This window comes from Panthera onca, chromosome A1 (assembly GCF_046562875.1).
Source record: "Panthera onca isolate mPanOnc1 chromosome A1, mPanOnc1 haplotype 2, whole genome shotgun sequence".
Taxonomy (NCBI): Eukaryota; Metazoa; Chordata; class Mammalia; order Carnivora; family Felidae; genus Panthera; species Panthera onca.
Window position 1 is genome coordinate 236,239,285 of NC_138339.1, and position 17,870 is coordinate 236,257,154.

General features: G+C 47.3%; 1 protein-coding gene across 3 annotated transcripts in view; it reads left to right on the forward strand.

The window, feature by feature from the left end:
• MIPEP (mitochondrial intermediate peptidase) overlaps window positions 1-17,870 on the forward strand; it is a 163,070-nt gene that overhangs the window by 49,424 nt on the left and 95,776 nt on the right. For all 3 annotated transcript variants that reach the window (XR_009611586.3, XM_060637522.3, XM_060637520.3), the window contains exons 11-14: window positions 6,930-7,083; window positions 8,542-8,619; window positions 10,562-10,766; window positions 13,728-13,837. Coding sequence is in view for 2 of the 3 variants with exons in the window: in XM_060637522.3 (XP_060493505.1) it covers window positions 6,930-7,083; window positions 8,542-8,619; window positions 10,562-10,766; window positions 13,728-13,837 (547 nt within the window). In the remaining variant the exon portion in view is untranslated. The remainder of the gene's footprint in view (window positions 1-6,929; window positions 7,084-8,541; window positions 8,620-10,561; window positions 10,767-13,727; window positions 13,838-17,870) is intronic.

The following is a 17,870-nucleotide window of genomic DNA, read 5'->3' on the forward strand; positions in this document are numbered from 1 at the left end:
GAGAGCATGAGCAGCAGAGGGGCAGAGAGAGAGGGAGACACAGAATCCGAGGCAGGCTCCGGGCTCTGAGCCATCAGCACAGAGCCCGACGCAGGGCTCGAACTCACGAGCCGCGAGACGGTGACCTGAGTCAAAGTCGGAAGCTCAACCGACTGAGCCACCCAGGCGCCCTCTTTTGGTTTTCATTTTTTTTCTCAATGTTTATTTAGAGACAGAGAGAGACAGAGCATGAGCAGGGGAGGGGCAGAGAGAGAGGGAGACACAGGATCCGAAGCAGGCTCCAGGCTCTGAGCTGTCAGCACGGAGCCCAACGCGGGGCTCGAAGTCACAGACCGTGAGATCATGACCTGAACTGAAGTCAGACACCCAACTGACTGAGCCACCCCGGCGCCCCATGAGTTATGTTTTTAAATCAGATTTTCTAGTTGAGAGTGCTGTGTGGTTAATTTTTATTTCTGTTTATTCGTGTTCTGTCTGTGGTTTGCGCTTGACCTTTTGATTTTTTTCTTTAAGGTCAGTCTAGATTGATTCAGTATCATCACACATAAGCGACTCCTTTATTTTCCATAAAACTAAGTTCCATTTTCATATTTCTTTTGTTCACCCAGACAAGTGACATTTTGAGCTAGTGGTGCCAGCCCTCAAATAGGGACCTCCCAGTTAGCCACAGCCCTTAGGACGCTCCGCCCGATGTGAACATCTGGGCTGTATGGCCTATAAGAGCTCTTTTTCCAAAGCCATTAAGTTCAGACGGTGGCTACTACATTAGGAGCCTCTCAGTTCCTGCTGATGGAAACCCAGTTCAAGCTAACGGACACAGAAGACGGAATTGGTGACTCACGTAACTGAGAAATCTCGGGGCCGAGTTTGGAAGCGTCTGCCACCAGGGCTCTCGGAGTGCTGAGGTTGGCCAGGCCGAGCCCGGCACGTGTGGGCGCCACGGCAGGGTGTGTGCGTGGTCGCCGCGGCTGCAGCGTGGCCAAGTGTCTCCCGTACGGAAGAGGGTCTCTGTGATCAGCAGACGGGGCGCAGGTGGGTGCCTCCTCCGTTCTCCCTCCTCATCAGCTTGGCGATACTTACTGAATGTTTGGTCTCTTCGCTTCGTGGATTACCTCGTCTGAAACCTCCACGCCACGTGAAGTCGGTGTGGTCCGATCCCTGTCTTCACAGGTGACCAAACTGAGATAGTGTAAAGGAAGTAATCCACTTAGGGTCACTTGGCAAGCGGCATAGGGTGACGCTTCAGACTCAGGCCTCCTCGTTCCAACCTGGTGCTCTTAGCCAGTACCCTCTCCTCTTTCTAGATACAGAAATTCTTTTCCTCACCCCTCGAACTTTAAAAATACACCCCACCACACGTAGTAAAACTCTCGCACGTTCTAGAAAAAGGTACTCCTGTTCTATCCAAAGTCACGTCGAGGCGGGGCCCCCAGAGGCGCAGTGGGCAGCGCAGGGAGTTTATGGCGGTGCTGTCCCCCGCTTCCCTTTGCTTCTACGTCTCGTGTTCTTCTGGTTTGCCCGTGCTGCTCGGAAGCATTTTCTGGAGCCCCGCTCCTCCAGTTTATGTGTTTTCCCAGACCCAGCCAGTTCCTCTGGATCCTAAGGTCCTTCTTTTCTTTAGATGATCTTAGTTCTGTTTTCTGGTTCCCCACAGTACTGCCCGGGATGGCTGTGGAGTCCCTCCACTGGACGTCGTAGCAATAGCCTTGGCATTCCTGATTACTTCCCTTTTCTCACCCCCCGAGAAGGTATACGTTTCATGTTCCCTTTTGAACATCAAGTGTCCTAAAATTCAAATGTAAGGAGACTTCTTTTTTTTCTTTTTTGTTAAAAAGTATTTGTTTTGAGAGAGCGAGAGCACGAGTAGGGGGAGGGGCAGAGAGGAGAGAGAGAGAATCCGCACCGACAGCTTGGAGCCTGACACGGGGCTCGATCTCACGAACTGTGAGCCAAGATCGAGAGTCGGACGTTCAACCCCCTGAGCCACCCAGGCGCCCTCAAATACAAGGAGACTTCTGCCCTACCTTGAGTAACAGGAGCCAAATTTACCTCCTGCCTGCACGACTAAACACAGTCTGATCAAAAGTATGAGGCAGTGACGCTCAGATGTCAGCCCGCGCGTTCCCTGAAAGAGGGAAGACAAACAGGTGACCCCTGCAGGGGCCCCAGCTCCCTTCTTGGAGGAACTTCCAAATTGTAGACGAGCCGCGGGGTCGGCAAGGGTCGTGCTGGTCTCCCTGGCAGAGCCCCTAATTAGAGCCGGGAGGCCATGGAGGCCAAGGCCCTTCAGTCCAGAGGGCAGAATCACAGAGAGGGAGCGCTGTGTGGACAGCGAGGACAGAACCATATGAAAGGAATCAGGCACTCGTCGCGGCAGCCCACACACAGCCATGGGTTCTTCACGGTCCCGTGGGCCAGAGCAGGAAAAGCCGACGACCTGTGGAATGGCGGGAAGGGCCCTGCCTCGTTAGCGCAGCAAACGAAGGCCTGCCCTTATCCTGGCTCCGCTCCCTTCTAAGGCTTGAAAGCGGGCTCCTCTCTAATTCCTGTTACACGTACATTACCTCTTTTGTAACTGTCCCACAATTCTTTGGGTCTTCTCGTCGTCTTCATCCTTTTTCTCTTTGCGTCACACCCTTGGAGGTTTCTATTGACCTTTCTGCAAGCTCACGGGTGGCTTCCTCGGCCACGCCCAGTCTCCCGATGAGCAGGACAGAGGCCGCCTTCTTCTGTGTTACGTTGTTAGGCGTCTCTAGCGTCTCCTCTTGATTCTTTTTTAGGGCTTCCCTCTGGCTGTTTACACGACCCATGAATCTTGTGTATTTCCCTCGACCCCTTGGCATGTCAATCATCGCCGTTCTGAATTCTCAATCTGGTTATTCTGACGTCTCCAATGTACCTGAACGTTTGTTCTGTTTCTTCAGGCTGTAGCCTTCGTCTTTGATCGTGACTGGAAATTGTTTGCAGAAAGTTGGGTATGATTTACTCACTGGCTACGAGTTAGTTAGGCTTTATTTGCTTTTTATAGTGGCTGCGGTAGCAGAGGCCAAACGTTTTCTTTTCTTTTTTTCCTTTTCTGTCTCCCATGTTGTGTTTGGGTTTCCCTGGAGACTTCTACTTAATAAGGTGTGAGATGTGCAGTTTTTCAGTTGTATTCTCCTGTTATTTTGCAGGATCCCCACTTGCCCTGGTGGTGAGGGTGTGGGGGAGGGGATGCCTTCTGTAGTCCTGTGATCGGGTCTCAGCCTGTTATGGAGCCTGTGCCCCTGGGCTCTGACTTTCACAAGTGCTTTTCAGTTCCCCTTTTCTGGTTTCATGAGACAGGGGGATTGGGTTGGATATCTCTTTTCTTCTAGGTAAGTTAGGCTCTGGTAAGATCGTTTCTTTTGAGGCCAGCCTTATTAAGAATAACACAGTGCCCTGGTGTATTTCAAAATGCCAATTTTTTACTTCCCCCTGCTGGAAGCATTGGGAGAATTTTTCTCCATCTTGTGAGAACCTGGTAGGGCCCCCAGAGGTAAAAACTCATAAAAGTGTGGGGATCCTCCCTTAAACTGAGCCTCCCTAGAGTTTTGACTTCTCCGATTTGTCCGCACTGAGCCTCCAGCAATTTGTCAATTGTAGTTTAAATTTTCCTCCTTGGTGCTAGTCTATATATACTGGAGAGTTCTCTGAACTGTGATTCTCTGTAGCAGACAAGCATCTTTATAATTTGGGGGGCAGCAGTTTGTGACCTCAATTCTCTGCTGGATACAAGAAGAGTTGTTGATGTTTCGTTGGTTGAGCATTTTTCTTGTCTTTGGGATGGAGCGATGCCTTCCGGGCTCCTTACGTGCCGGACCAGACACCAGAAGCCTCCATTGTTTCCTGCTTTTACAACACATTTTCTCCCCTGTTTCCATGATGTCCCTTCTTTCAATGCCCTGACAGCTCTGACTTTTCTTCTCTGTCTTCCTTTGCATCTCTCCATCTGGAAGATCCGCTGCTGGGCCCCTTCCCCAGTGACTGCTCTTCTCCTGCGGCTCTAACTGACACCCGAGCAAGTCTCAGTTTCAACATCCTGAGCGTCTGACATCTTATGGGCACTTCACAGCCAGTGTCTCCAGAACGGAATTTGCTTTCCGCGAATCCATCATCCTTCTCCCCCGACTGCACCCCACCCTCCTTTCTTCTCCCACAAACCTACCCACACTCCCTTCTTTCTTTCTTTCTTTGTGCCTGGAGCTCTGGTTCGTGACTCTGCCATCCCATGCGTGCATTTCCTCACGCCAGCACCCTGTGTGTTACTCTAGACCTTCCTTTCTCGCTCACACAGCCCCGACCGAACATTTTCATCTCCAACAAAAACAAATCGAAAACTGCCTCTTCATCCTTGCCCCACCGCCGTTGCTTATATTCGGACCCTAGTTTACCGTCTTTTCTCTCCGCCGCTCCTGCATCCGTCCCGCCACGGTGTCCACCTTGCAGTGTTCCAGAAAGCATCGCATTGCCTCTCTGTTGCCTGCGGAGGCAGTCTCCCGTTTCCCAATCTGTAAACAGTTCACCGAGAGTATGGGCATACGGCACTAGAAATTCTGTTTAGATTTATTTTTCTTTATTTCAGCTTGTAAGAATGGATCTTTTTTTGTCTTGGAATGTAGTAGAACCACAGCACGCACATGTGATTTATAAATATACATATATCAAGGTTGAATACTCAGAACTTCTTTTAGCGATTGGGGTACGTGATAAAAGGTTGAGGGACCCTGTGCGTACAATGTAAGGTCCCAACCGCTCAGGTTTACGCGTGGGGCCCTCGGTTCTCTGGACCCTGCCCACGTGTGCCTCCCTCTCTCTTCCCGTTTATCCCCAGAATCCTGAACTCGCTCCTGATTAGCCACCTGGTGTAGAAGTTACCAGGTTGTTTCATGACTTCATACTGTGGCTTCTCCCTGGAATTTCTTTATTACTCGACCCTGCCCTTTTTCCCCATCCGCACCCCAGCCAGCAGACTCCCGTTTCTGAATTCCTTTCTGTGACCCCTTCCTGTCTCTACGCTGCCCTCCGCAAGTGAAGCCATCACCCCTCTTGCTGTCCCGCTGTCCGGGTCGTTCACTCAGCCCTCCCGCCGTACCTCGAGCACCTACTCTGTGCTGCTCCAGGCCGGGAAGACCAGGGTGGTCCCTCCACCTGTCTGCCTCCTTCACAGTGAGCTCCTTACAGGCACCCCCCCGCCCCCCATTCCTTACCTCCAGCATCCAGCAGCTGTCTCGGCAGCCTGCACAAGCGTGCGAATCAGTGAGCGAGGGCACTGGGCTGCCGACGTACCTTTCACCAGCGAGAGTCTATTTTTATGAAAAATCGATCAGGAACTACGTTGTGTATTTGTGGATTTCTGAAGCCAAAATCTCTCTTGTGGTATAATTTACACTTGCTCACTAAATCCAAGCCCCCATTTAGTAGTAAGCATAAGTTTGCATCTGTTTTCTGTGTAAGTTTGTGTATATATATGTTTTTATTTTAATTATTTTTTATTGAAGTGCAGTTGACACGCAAGAGCTTGGGTAGTTTCGGGGCACAGCATAGTGATTTGACAAGTTACGCTCATCACAACTCCAGCTACCTTCTGCACCTTAAGTACATGTTCTGTTAACTCCACGGAGGGGACACAGAACAAGCACCTCTTCTTATTCTGGACCATTCTTTCTAGCTGTGGTTGTAAAGTTTGGCCTGGCTGAATGACCCAGAAATGGACATTTGCATCACGTATCCTGGTGTGCTTTGCTTTATGTTGGAAGAGGACATAAAAAGTCATTTTCGAGTGAAGAATAATAACTACGCTTGCCAGTATGTTGTGCTTCGTTTAAGGTGTATAATAGTGAAACAGACAAATTAAGATCTGATTATGTATGTTACAGAGGTTTTTTTCCACTAACAAATATTCTACTAGAGGTGAAATTTAAATTCATTCAGTATGCCTCAGGTCTTGGGTTTGTTTGCTATTTATTCGATATAAGTCACAAACTTTTAGAATATGCCATATTTTGTAACGGGAACTTTATCGTTGTAGCTCAGACTGGTCAGATTTGTCTGTAGGTGTACATAAAGGAATGTGTATAATGTGGGTAATTGAGATAGATTGCTTAGTTAAGTCAGTGAAAGTAAATAACCTGAAAGGGATGAAGATTGCAGAATGGTGTGTCTACCTTAATTGCTCATTACTAAAATTACTGTTTTTTTTTTAATGTTTATTTTTGAGAGAGAGAGAGAGAGACAAAAGTGTGAGCGGGGGAGGGGCAGAGAGAGGGAGACACAGAATCCGAAGCAGGCTCCAGGCTCCGAGCTGTCGGCACAGAGCCCGACTCGAACCCGCAAACCATGAGATCGTGACCTTGGCCAAAGTCGGACACTTAGCCACCTAAGCCACCCAGGCACTCCTAAAATTATTCTTAATGCTAAGAATTACTACTTACTACTTTTACTACTAAGAATAACTGGACTGCCTTTTTTCTGAAAATCCCTCAAAAGATATAGAAATATACCTTTCTGAGGGCGCCTTGGTGGCTCGGTTGGTTGAGTGTCCAACTCTTGATTTCAGTTCAATCTCAGGGTTGTGGGATCAGGTCCCGCGTTGGGCTCCATGCCGAGCGTGAGCCTGTGTGGGATTCATTCTCTGTCTCTCACTCTCTCTCTCTCTCTGTCCCCCTCTCCCCCTCTCCCCCTCTCTCTCCCCATCTCCTGTCCCCTGTTCGCACCCTTTCTCTCTCAAATTAAAAAAATGTGTGTGTGTGTGTGTGTGTGTGTGTGTGTGTGTGTGTATCTACCTTTCTGTTTTTAATCCCATTTTTCTAGCTGCCATGATCCTAGGTTTTACATGGAGAATTCCCTGGATTTACCCTAAGAAACTGCAGTAAACAAAAATACCATTGAACCTCTTTTCTTTCTTTCAGGTACAATATCGAGCCCAGTTTGTATTGTCCATTTTTCTCCCTTGGAGCGTGCATGGAAGGCCTCAACACTTTGTTTGGCAGACTGTTAGGGATTACGTTGTATGCCGAGCAGCCCGCGAAAGGAGAGGTGTGGTGCGAGGGCGTCCGCAAACTGGTAAGCGTGCGGTTCGCGTGGGGTCGCCCCGCGTGTCTCTCGGGCCTGGTAGGGAGCTTCTGGCAGTTTCACGTTCAAGCGAGCCTTGCCCTCGCGGAGCCCGTCTCCCCTTATTTCCGTTTCACCAGAAAATCCAGATCACCACTTCTGACTTGGGACACTGCACAAAGCACCAGTTTTCTCTAAAATCGGTTGTTGCCTCGGATCGATAGACACAGAGCTGTGAAGCGTAGGGGCTTGTTGGAACGTTGAGCCTTCGTATGTTGACAGATTCTGGTTCAAGGGACATTTGTCATTACTTGCCACGTTCCTGCACTGCTCGGTGTCACTTTCGGTTAATTCCAGAATCCACGGCCTCTGTCACTTGTACTTTTTTCCCCAACCCCCCTCCCATCTTGTGGGAACAATTGTATATATATATAATTTGCATAATATATTGATTTTTCTCCCGTGCTCTGGTTTGACTTCTTTGATAATAACTTCGAGCCTGGCGTCCACCCTTCTCCAGTTAGGGCCCCCTGTATTTGAGACGTGAATATGTTTATTTTTTCCTCATTTTAAGATTATGAGGCGGTATTGACTTATCTGTCTGTCAGAAAGGCTCTGTGTTGTTAGGCCGTTTGACTTCCTGCCTGTGTGCGTCCCACACTTGCTCCCTTCCCTGTATGTGGAGAGAAGGACGCCACCTCAGGGGCTCCCGGCTGCCTTCCGGGAGATAGGCGCGGTGATGGAAGCGGAAGGGTGGGGTAGGAGCACGCTTCCTCACCGCCCCGAACTACCTATTTGTGGAGTGCGTCCTTCACAGTGGCGGAGGCCGGTCAAGTGCGGAGATAGAGTAAAAGAAAAACCGGTAACAGGAGTGAAAGGACAAGACGCAAGCAAGGAGAAGGTTGGGAGGCGTAAAGCTGAGGTTCCCCGTGGCAGAACCCTCAAGTTGTGACAAGGCGGACGAGGCGAGCTGGGGGCCAGCCGTCGAGTTCTCCACAGGCCGTGCGTCTTTTATAGGCCCAGTTTGAGGGAGGGGCATAAATGACATTACTGGTCTTCAGCTGAAGCCAGGAGCCAGCTTTTGTCGTGTCTGGGTTCAGGGGTTAACATGTGGGGGCATAAATGCGCATCGTGAGATGGAGGTCTAACGCTGTCCAGCCAGAGCTTACCCCCAAGCGTATGGGGAGGTTGTGGACAGTCTGAAGAGCGGGGTTTGGTGGCCGTGGCGTAGGGCGCTGGCGGTCTGGATGAAGGGCTCGAACAAGGAGGTGTCCTCTCCTGACAGAATCCCCAGATCAAAATCCTCTGAGAGAGGAGGAGAAAACGGAATCTAGTTTGAGATGATGCGGGATGTACAATCTAACCGAGTGGACGTGGTCACAGCGATGGGGGTTTTATATACGGATTCTTATTAGGGATGTTTTTCCACTGTTAGTTTCTGGTTCACCCCTGAATGTAATTTTTTTCCAGGCTGTGGTTCATGAATCCGAAGGATTGTTGGGGTACATTTACTGTGATTTTTTTCAGCGAGCGGGCAAGCCACATCAGGTGATGCTTTTGTTTATAAACCCATTTCTCTGGAAGGGACTGACAGTTCTTTCGTGTCACTGTGTGCTCTGCATCTCACCTTTCTCCTTCCCTAACATTTAGAACACATTTCAGTGTGGTACTTCCCTAGCATTTAGAAGACATTAACGGTAGTTACTGAGTATATAAAATTTTTTTTTTTAACGTTTTTATTTTTTTTTGAGACAGACAGAGACAGAGCATGAACGGGGGAGGGGCAGAGAGAGAGGGAGACACAGAATCGGAAGCAGGCTCCAGGCTCTGAGCCGTCAGCATAGAGCCCGACGCGGGGCTTGAACTCACGGACCGTGAGATCGTGACCTGAGCTGAAGTCGGACGCTTAACCGACTGAGCCACCCAGGCGCCCCGCTACTGAGTATATAAATTTGAAATTAGGGAGGAATTTAAAGGTAATAAAGGTTATGGAAATAATTACATACGCCTGTGTCTGCCATTTTTATCTGGGTTACGGTTATAACGACAGCGGATATTTTATGAGCCCTTCTGTATCCCAGCCATGGTGCCTTTGAATGTTCATCTCAACCTTTTGAACTAAGCTCTGACATTATGAGGAAACAGGCCAGAGAGGTTAAGTTACTTGCTCAGCGCCACACAGCTAGAAGTGCTAGGACTTGAACCTAGGCATTCTTTTCTTTCTTTTTTTTTTAATGTTTATTTTATTTTTGAGAGATAGTCTCAGAGCATGGGTAGGGGAGGGGTGGATGGGGGGGGGGGGGCGGGACACAGAATCCGAGGCAGGCTCCAGGCTCTGAGCTATCAGCCCAGAGCCCGACGAGGGGCTCAGACTCACAAACTGTGAGATCATGACCTGAGCCAAAGTCAGATGCTTAACTGACTGAGCGACCCAGGCACCCCTGAACCCAGACATCCTGACTAGAGCCTTCGCTCTTTTCTACTTTTCATACTTGACAAGGGTCTTAGTTTAGAATTATAGAAGATATGCCCACATGGAAACCTTATCAGCCACCAGTTCACACCTTGTAAAGAAAACGTGAGGTTCATTTCCTTTCGCCGCATTCCAGGTTTGCCGGTTAATTAGCCTCAGCAGTTTCGGGTAATTTGATGGGAAATGTCAAGAGTTGAGGTTTTAAGTTATAACAGAGATCGCGGTGCCCTATATTTGAATAGCGGTTCACGCTTTCTAGTGCATTTGAATAGCTATGCGCGTATGAAATGGGGGGGGGGGCTGCTCTGGGATTTGACATGGGGGAGAGAAGCTCACGGAGGCAAATCTGATGTAGGTGTCAAAGGTGGGGCCAGAGTCTAGGTGACACAGATTCAGATCCCAGCAGTCCTGGCTGTGTGTCCTTGGGCACGTGACTTCGCTTTCCTTTTCCTCCTCTGAAAAATGAGATGCCTGCCTCATGGGGTTATTGTGAAGAATAAGTGACACAGTGCCTGTGACTCTCAGCCCGTTAGAGGAAGTTACTCCAAATTCCTTGCTTTGTGACAGTTTAGAGTTCATCACTTCTGAGTGACACAGACAACGGGTGTGAGAAGCGTCTCCTAGTTCACTGCCTGACGCACGTGGAGGGAGCTCAGTAAACATTAATGGCAGCACCCACCCCAAGTAGTAGCTCAATGTCCGTCCCTACCCACCTGCCCGTGGACAGTTGAGGGTGTGGATCTAAACTCTCTGATGACTGTGTCTCCAACATCTGGTATAGTGTTGCCTCAATAGATCTGTTTGGAGCGAATGAATGAAGTAATCAACACAAGCTCAGGGTATTACTGGTGTTATAGAAAACTTAAAATTTTAGCAGAATAAGCATTCGGAAAAGTGTCTGTAACTAAATAAAGAGAACAGAATTAAGTTAAAATTGGAACTCACACACCTTGGTGTGATTTTATATTCAGATTACCTAATACTTTCTCGTCTAATTATGTTTTCTATCTCGTTAAGGACTGCCATTTTACAATCCGTGGAGGCAGATTAAAGGAAGACGGAGACTACCAGCTCCCAGTCGTAGTTCTTATGCTGAATCTTCCCCATCCCTCAAGGAATTTACCAACTTTATTAACTCCTGGAATGATGGAAAATCTTTTCCATGAAATGGGACATGCCATGCATTCTATGCTGGGACGTACTCGTTACCAGCACGTCACTGGTGAGCCACGAAGGGGGAACTTCTGTTCAACAACGATCCTTTAAAAAAGCATGTCGTTTATTTAGACTGGGGGGAAAAAGGCTCCTCATTCAGAAAACCGGTCGTTTAATGTTGTCCGCTGGTCATTTACTGCAGGCTGCCTCACCTGGTCCTTCCAGCTGTTACACAACCTGATCATCGTACATTTTTCTCCTCCCTTGCTAACAGTTCTGACCGAGGATTATGCCAGTGTCTTCTGCGTTTGCACCTTTTTCATTTTATCATGTTCTATATGGAATTGAAGTTTTTGGACACTCTTTTTTTTTTTGAGAGAGAGTATGGGTGGTCGGGGAGAGGGCAGAGGAGGGAGTGAGAGAGACTCTTAAGCAGGCTCACGCTCAGCACGGAGCCTGACTTGGCGCTCGATCCCATAACCCTGGGATCATGACCTGAGCTGAAATCAAGAGTTGGACCCTCAGCTGACGGAGCCATCCAGGCGCCCCTGGAATTTAAGTTTTTGGCTGTGTGTGTGTGTGTGTGTGTGAATAAATACATGTGTCTTCAGTACCTAGCACAGAGTTAGTGAGTAAGTGAAAGAATGTTGCCTCTTTGTCTCCAAAATCAGTTAGAAAACACATTAAAGCCTGTTTAAAAAGTATGATAAGGTACTTTTCATTTTTCTTATGCTTTCCCCGTATATAAAATGACAGCCTTTCATGTTGGTAATGTGGCCATATTTGATGATATGCTGTGTAGACTTTCCTCTCTGTTGTCTCATCTCTAATAAGCTCACTATCCTATATGGTCAGCTATAGGTCACCTACTAAATTGCTGCCATTCAGTGTTTATTAACTGACTTTGTAAATACAGTATTTGGGGGAAGGAGAAGATATTTGACAAGACTATAGATGAGCTGGACAGCATCATAAAATGTCACCAAAAAGTTCTTACGGGATTTGTTGCTTTAAGTAATTTTAAGTTTAAAACATTGCTTTTCTCACTGAGGATTGACTTTGTTACAAGGAGCAAACAGTGGTTTAAAAAAATACTTTTATGAAATAAGCCATACAGAGAAAGACAGATACCATATGGTTTCACTCTTATGTGGATCCTGAGAAACATAACAGAAACCCATGGGGGAGGGGAAGGAAAAAAAAAAAAAAAAAAAAAGAGGTTAGAGTGGGAGAGAGCCAAAGCATTAGAGACTGTTAAAAACTGAGAACAAACTGAGGGTTGATGGGGGGTGGGAGGGAGGGCAGGGTGGGAGGGAGGGCAGGGTGGGTGATGGGTATAAAGAAAAAAAAAAAAAAAAAGAAAAAAAAAAGATTCTTAAAAATTAAGATTCTTAAAATGGGGAGATTAGTCTGGATTATCTATGTGAGCCCAATGTAACTACAAGGATCCTTACAAGATAAACAGGCAGGCAGGCAAGTTAGAGAAAGAAATGTGACAATGGAAGAAATCAAGGTGATATGATGTGAGAAAGATAGTACCAGCCATTGATGGCTTGGAAGACAGAGGAAGGGGCCACAAACCAGAGAATACAATGGCCTATAGAATCTGGAAAAAGCAACGAATGGACTCTTCCCCAGAACCTCCAGAAGGAATATAGCCTTGCTGCCACCTTGATGTTTAGTTCCCTAAGACTTATTTAGGGCTTCTGATCCTCAAAATTATGAAATAATAAATTTGTGTTGTTTTAAAAAAAAAAAAATACTTTTAAAACGAAGCATATAGATAAAGAAGAAGTAGTATATATATATACATATGTGTACAATGAAGTATTACTGAGACATGAAGAAGGAGAACTCGCCATTTGCAACAACATGGTTGGAACTAGAAAGTGTTGTGCTAAGTGAAATAAGTCAGACACAGAAAGACAGATGCCAGATGATTTCACTTACATGTGGAATCTAAAAAACAAATAGACTTTTCTTTTTCAGTTTGTTTACCTTTATTTGTTTTTGAGAAACAGAGACAAAGCGTGAACAGGGGAGGGGCAGAGAGAGAAGGAGACACAGACTCTGAAGCAGGCTCCAGGCTCCGGGCTGTCCGCACAGAGCCCGAGGCGGGGCTCGAACCCACGCATCGTGAGATCATGACCTGAGCCGAAGTCAGACGCTCAGCCGACTGAGCCACGCAGGCGCCCCAAAACAAATAGACTTTTCAACATAGAGAACAAACTGGTGGCTGCCAGAGGGGAAGGCGTGGGGGGATGGGCGAAATAGGAGAAACGATTAGAGGTATGAGCTTCCAGTTAGAAAATAAATAAATCATTGGGGCGCCTGGGTGGCTCAGTCCGTTGAGCGTCCGACTTCGGCTCAGGTCGTGATCTCGCAGTCCGTGAGTTCGAGCCCGGCGTCGGGCTCTGTGCTGACAGCTCGGGGCCCGGAGCCTGCTTCGGATTCTGTGTCTCCCTCTCTCTCTGCCCCTCCCCCGCTCATGCTCTGTCTCTCTCTCTCTCTCTCTCTCTCTCTCTCTCTCTCTGTCAAAAATAAACATGAAAAAAAATTTTAGAAAATAAATCATGGAGATGAAAATTACAGCATAGGGAATAGAACCAGCCAACAAACAAATAAGTGAAGGATAAAAGCATTTGGTGGTGGAATTCAGCAAATTAAATACAAATGGTACATTAATTGTAAGAATGTTTTAATTTGTGTCTCCTATATCGCCAAGCAGAGCTGAAGACAGATTTGTTTGTAGAGGGTGTGAGCCATGGCTTTACAAGGTGTTTTATCCAGCTGTGCAAATATTTTGTTTTACTTTTGATATATAGGAAAATATATGGGATTATAATAAACTTTTCTGCAAATATGTACAATAATTTTATAGAAGTAAAATATTGATTTAATGAATTAAATCTTATCATACCTTCATCAGAAGTACACATAAAAGTTTTAAAAGAGTACATAAAAAGAAAGATAAATATGTTGATTTGATTCATGCCAACTTTTTTTTTTTCTTTTCCCCCCATTTTAGGGACCAGGTGCCCCACTGACTTCGCTGAAGTTCCTTCTATTCTGATGGAGTACTTTGCAAATGACCACCGAGTGGTTAGCCAGTTTGCCAGACATTATCAGACGGGGCAGGTAGGGGAGCACAGTGCTACGTCGTGTCCTTGGGGGGGTGGGGGGGGCGGCTTTCCTGACATGCATAGCGTGGACTCCTCAGGACTGTCACCCTCTCAGTACCAGAGTCCTTCCACTTTATTTTTAGTTTTCGTTTTATTTTTTTATTTTTGCCAGCCACTAGGACCACAGTGTTGACAAGCTCTCTCTTATCGGCTGGGAGCCTATCTTGCCTTCACAACCATCCCTTGAGGGAAGTGCCTGGTCCCTGTTTTCCGGAGGAGGAAACAAGATTACCGTACAACAGGCCTTCCAACCTGTCTCGCTTCAGAAAAGCCGTCGCTCTTCCTTTCGTCTTTCATTTATGCCTCTGTTTGTTCCTTTGTTTTGTCAAAACCAAACCGCGTTGCCCATTTTTCCCATCGTGCCCTGCACCGTAGGTCTGAAAAGGTTTCGATTTCAATAGTTGGATTCGAAGCATGAGTTTAAAGATTAAGAAAATCGGTGAAGTAGGAGGACAATGAGAGACCTCTGTAATGAGTTAGCCGTAAGCGTAACTGTCGATGTTGTGCAGTGAACTGTCCACACGTACTTTGCGAAATATCTTCTTTTCCTTCTCTGAGAACTTTGATTATAAATACCCCGTCAGTCACTGGTTTCTCCCTGAGACTGTGCCTCCCTGAGTGCAGGTGTCAAATTACAGTCATCTTTGGATCCTTGGCACTTAGAATCTTGCCTAGCTCCTGAGAAGCACTAGAAGGAATGAATGGAATGAGAAAAGGCTCCAAACCCACCTTTATTTGTGACTCTTTTTCTAACGTGATTTGGTCATTTCTGGTTTTTGGACTTGATTTCATCTCACCGTTATTGTCAGCTGCAGAATAACGGAGGAGTTTCTGGATAACCAGTCTGACCGGACCTTCATCATAATCTTTCTCGGTTATTAAGATGACAGAATTGAGATATTGGCGATCAATTAGCTGTCTTTCCATTAACCTTCGGAGAAGTTAGACCCAGCCAGTAACGTGGAAACGCATAAGCCACGGAAGGGGAGCATGGGTCCACGGGTCCACATTTTCACATTTCCACATTTTGGGGTTTGGGAATGACCGGGAAGACCTGACTAAATCCCTCCTTCGGAACTTGTGCCCCTGGCCATCTTGTAGGGAGGTAGGGCACAAGGCATATTGGGGCAGAGCCACATGCCCAGCGGGGGCCCATGAGGGAGAGCCCCCGGACCTTGGCTAGGGACGTTGGGAGAGGCTTCGTGCAGGAAGTCCCGGAGGAGCCAGGTTTGAAAAAATACATAAAAGGGGCGCTTTGCCCGTCAGCTTTCGGCAGCCCTTTTCCATCTCGTTTAATATATTTGTCGAGAACGCTAAGGACGCTCACAGGTCCTTCAGTCAGAAGTAGTTATTGAGTTTTTATCAAGTACCAGGAACTGTCCTCAGCATCTGAGAAACAGCCGGGAGTGAGTGAGACAACAGTCTAGCCCTCAAGGCCTTCAAATCCCAGGAGAACTAAGGCAAAACTAAAGATGAGGTTATTCCAGCCAGAAGGAAAAGCCTGTAGAGTCTCGGAAAAGTCTGAGACCGTGTCAAGGTGCTGGCAGTGGTAAGTACGGGAGGAGGAGGAAGGGGAGCGAGAAAAAGAGACTGGAAAGTTTTTGTTTCTAGAATTTGCTCCCAGTTTCTGCATTCCTCTTGCCGACACACACTTTTTGATCCTAGCTCATTTGCTAGACCACCGTTTGTGACTTGAGTAGTTTTAACTGGCGTTTTTGTTTTTAATTTTTTTTAACGTTTATTTATTTTTGAGACAGAGAGAGACAGAGCATGAACGGGGGAGGGTCAGAGAGAGGGAGACACAGAATCTGAAACAGGCTCCAGGCTCTGAGCAGTCAGCACAGAGCCCGACGCAGGGCTTGAACTCACGGACCGCAAGATCATGACCTGAGCCGAAGTCGGCCGCTTAACCGACTGAGCCACCCAGGCGCCCCTAACTGGCGGTGTTTACACTGGGCCTTGCTGCCACACTTCCTCTCAGGAGTTGAGTCTAGTCCTCCTGGCTCTCAGGCAGCTCTGCCCCAACCCATTTCCTCATTAGCCTTTGGCAGACAGCTTCCCTGGGTTCCATCTTCGAACTTGTGTCCTTGCTCAGCCCCGAAAATATGTAGTCAAGTGATAGAGCCAGAACGAAGGTCCTGGCCCTGGGGGGCTCGGAGAAGCAGACTCCAGGAGCTATTGGAGACTTAACTGGAAGGATTTGAAGCCAGTTGGATAACAGGGGTGAGAGAGGGAAATCAAAGACGGAGGCTCCATGAACAGAGAATTCTGGAAGAGGTCCAAATATGAGGAAGGAAGACAGCTCTTTTTGGGCTGCGTCCATGGGGCCATGAGTGACACAACTCTGAAATACAGAATCAAATAGACCCTGCGGGGTGTGGGGGTAATTGGCATAGAGCTGGCACTTAACGTATAGGGAGGTTAGGCATGACCCGTGAGAGAAAAGCAGCAGGTATCTGATGAAGCAGCATCACCAGGAAAGGAGCTGATCTTAGATTGCTCAGGGGATCTGAACCCCGAGGTAAGGGTTAGCACAAGAGAGCGCCAGGAGCCTCTCAGAGCAGTACTTAAAGCAAAAAGCTAAATCTCGGGCTAAAATTCACCACAATTATGAAAGTCGGTTTTTAAACTATTACCTGTTTACAGGACAATCGGAAGAGCAAAGAAGGGCCAAAAAGAAGAGCAAAGAGCCACTGCTTGGAGGATAGTGTAATGTCCCCAAACAGGACAGTTCTTATTTTAATATGGCGTTCTTCTGTAAGAGCCATTTTGAACAAGAGAGTTGCAAGAAAACAATATTGAGTCCAAAACTACACTTCGAAACAGGAAAGAAGCAGTAAGTTGCTTTGAATTAATTCAAGTTTCAGACACAAGCAGACATGTGCATTGAGCTAAGGGGACTTGCAGACGCAGTCTCGAAAGAATTTAAAATAATTTTGCAAGTCGTATAATTTTGCAAGTCGTATAGAGAACAGAAAGAGTGCCAGAAGGCAAGAAACGGGAGAATGCCTTGACTTTCACAAAGGACTTGCCTCTTCTTGCCACTAATTAAGATACCAAGTGGCTAGATGATTTCATTTTAAGGGCACTTCTAGCCTTAAGGACAAGGAGTTAATTCCCTAAAGCCCAAGGCTTTGTAAATAAATGGCATTAAAGCCCATAAGAAGAATGACAGGGTTGCATCTTTATGCTCCATTTCTTATTCTGCTACATGTTAGGAAAGGATTGTTTTTTCTTGGAACATCGTGGGGTGTATCCGAGAGAACTCGCAGAGTAAGGATAATATATCAGTGACTTATTAACACCTACGAGTATTTTATCTGAACCAGAGCATGGCCACTGGCCAATGAATTCCTTGCGGTTCAGGAATGAGAAGCATGCGTATTAGATTTGCAGGGGCCATGCGGCTGTCAGAGGTAAGCAGGGCCAGAGGTGATCATTTGAGATTCACAACTGCCTTGACAAGCTACAGCATCAAAGCGGACGCGGGATTTCTTGTCGATAGGTCTGCGAATCGATAGCACACGTAGAGAAGGAGTACAGACTTGGTGGCGGTTCGTGGGCAAAGCTCCCGGGTTTTTAGCCGTGGTGAGCTGAACGTGAATCAACTGTCTGATGGAGTTTCCCCACAGACCTCGTTCTGGCTCAGGCGGCGTTTGGGACCCGTGCCGTCCAAGGAATTGAAGGGTGCTGTCGCTCTCCTCGGTGCTTATTGGTTCCCGCCTTGAGCCTGCCCCCTTTCCAGTTGTTCCCAGTAAGTGGAAAATTATCTGCAGGTGGCCCCGCGCTTCTGGAGGCATGATCCTCGTTCCCCGTTAAACGTTGTTAGATGAGGTTTATTTTTCGTTGTAGTAAGAACAGCATAAAAGTTGCCATCTTGGGGCGCCCGGGTGGCCCAGTTGGCGAAGCGTCCAGCTCTTGATTTTGGCTCAGGTCATGATTCCAGCGTCGCGGAATCGAGTCTCATGTTGGGCTCCGTGCTGGGCAGG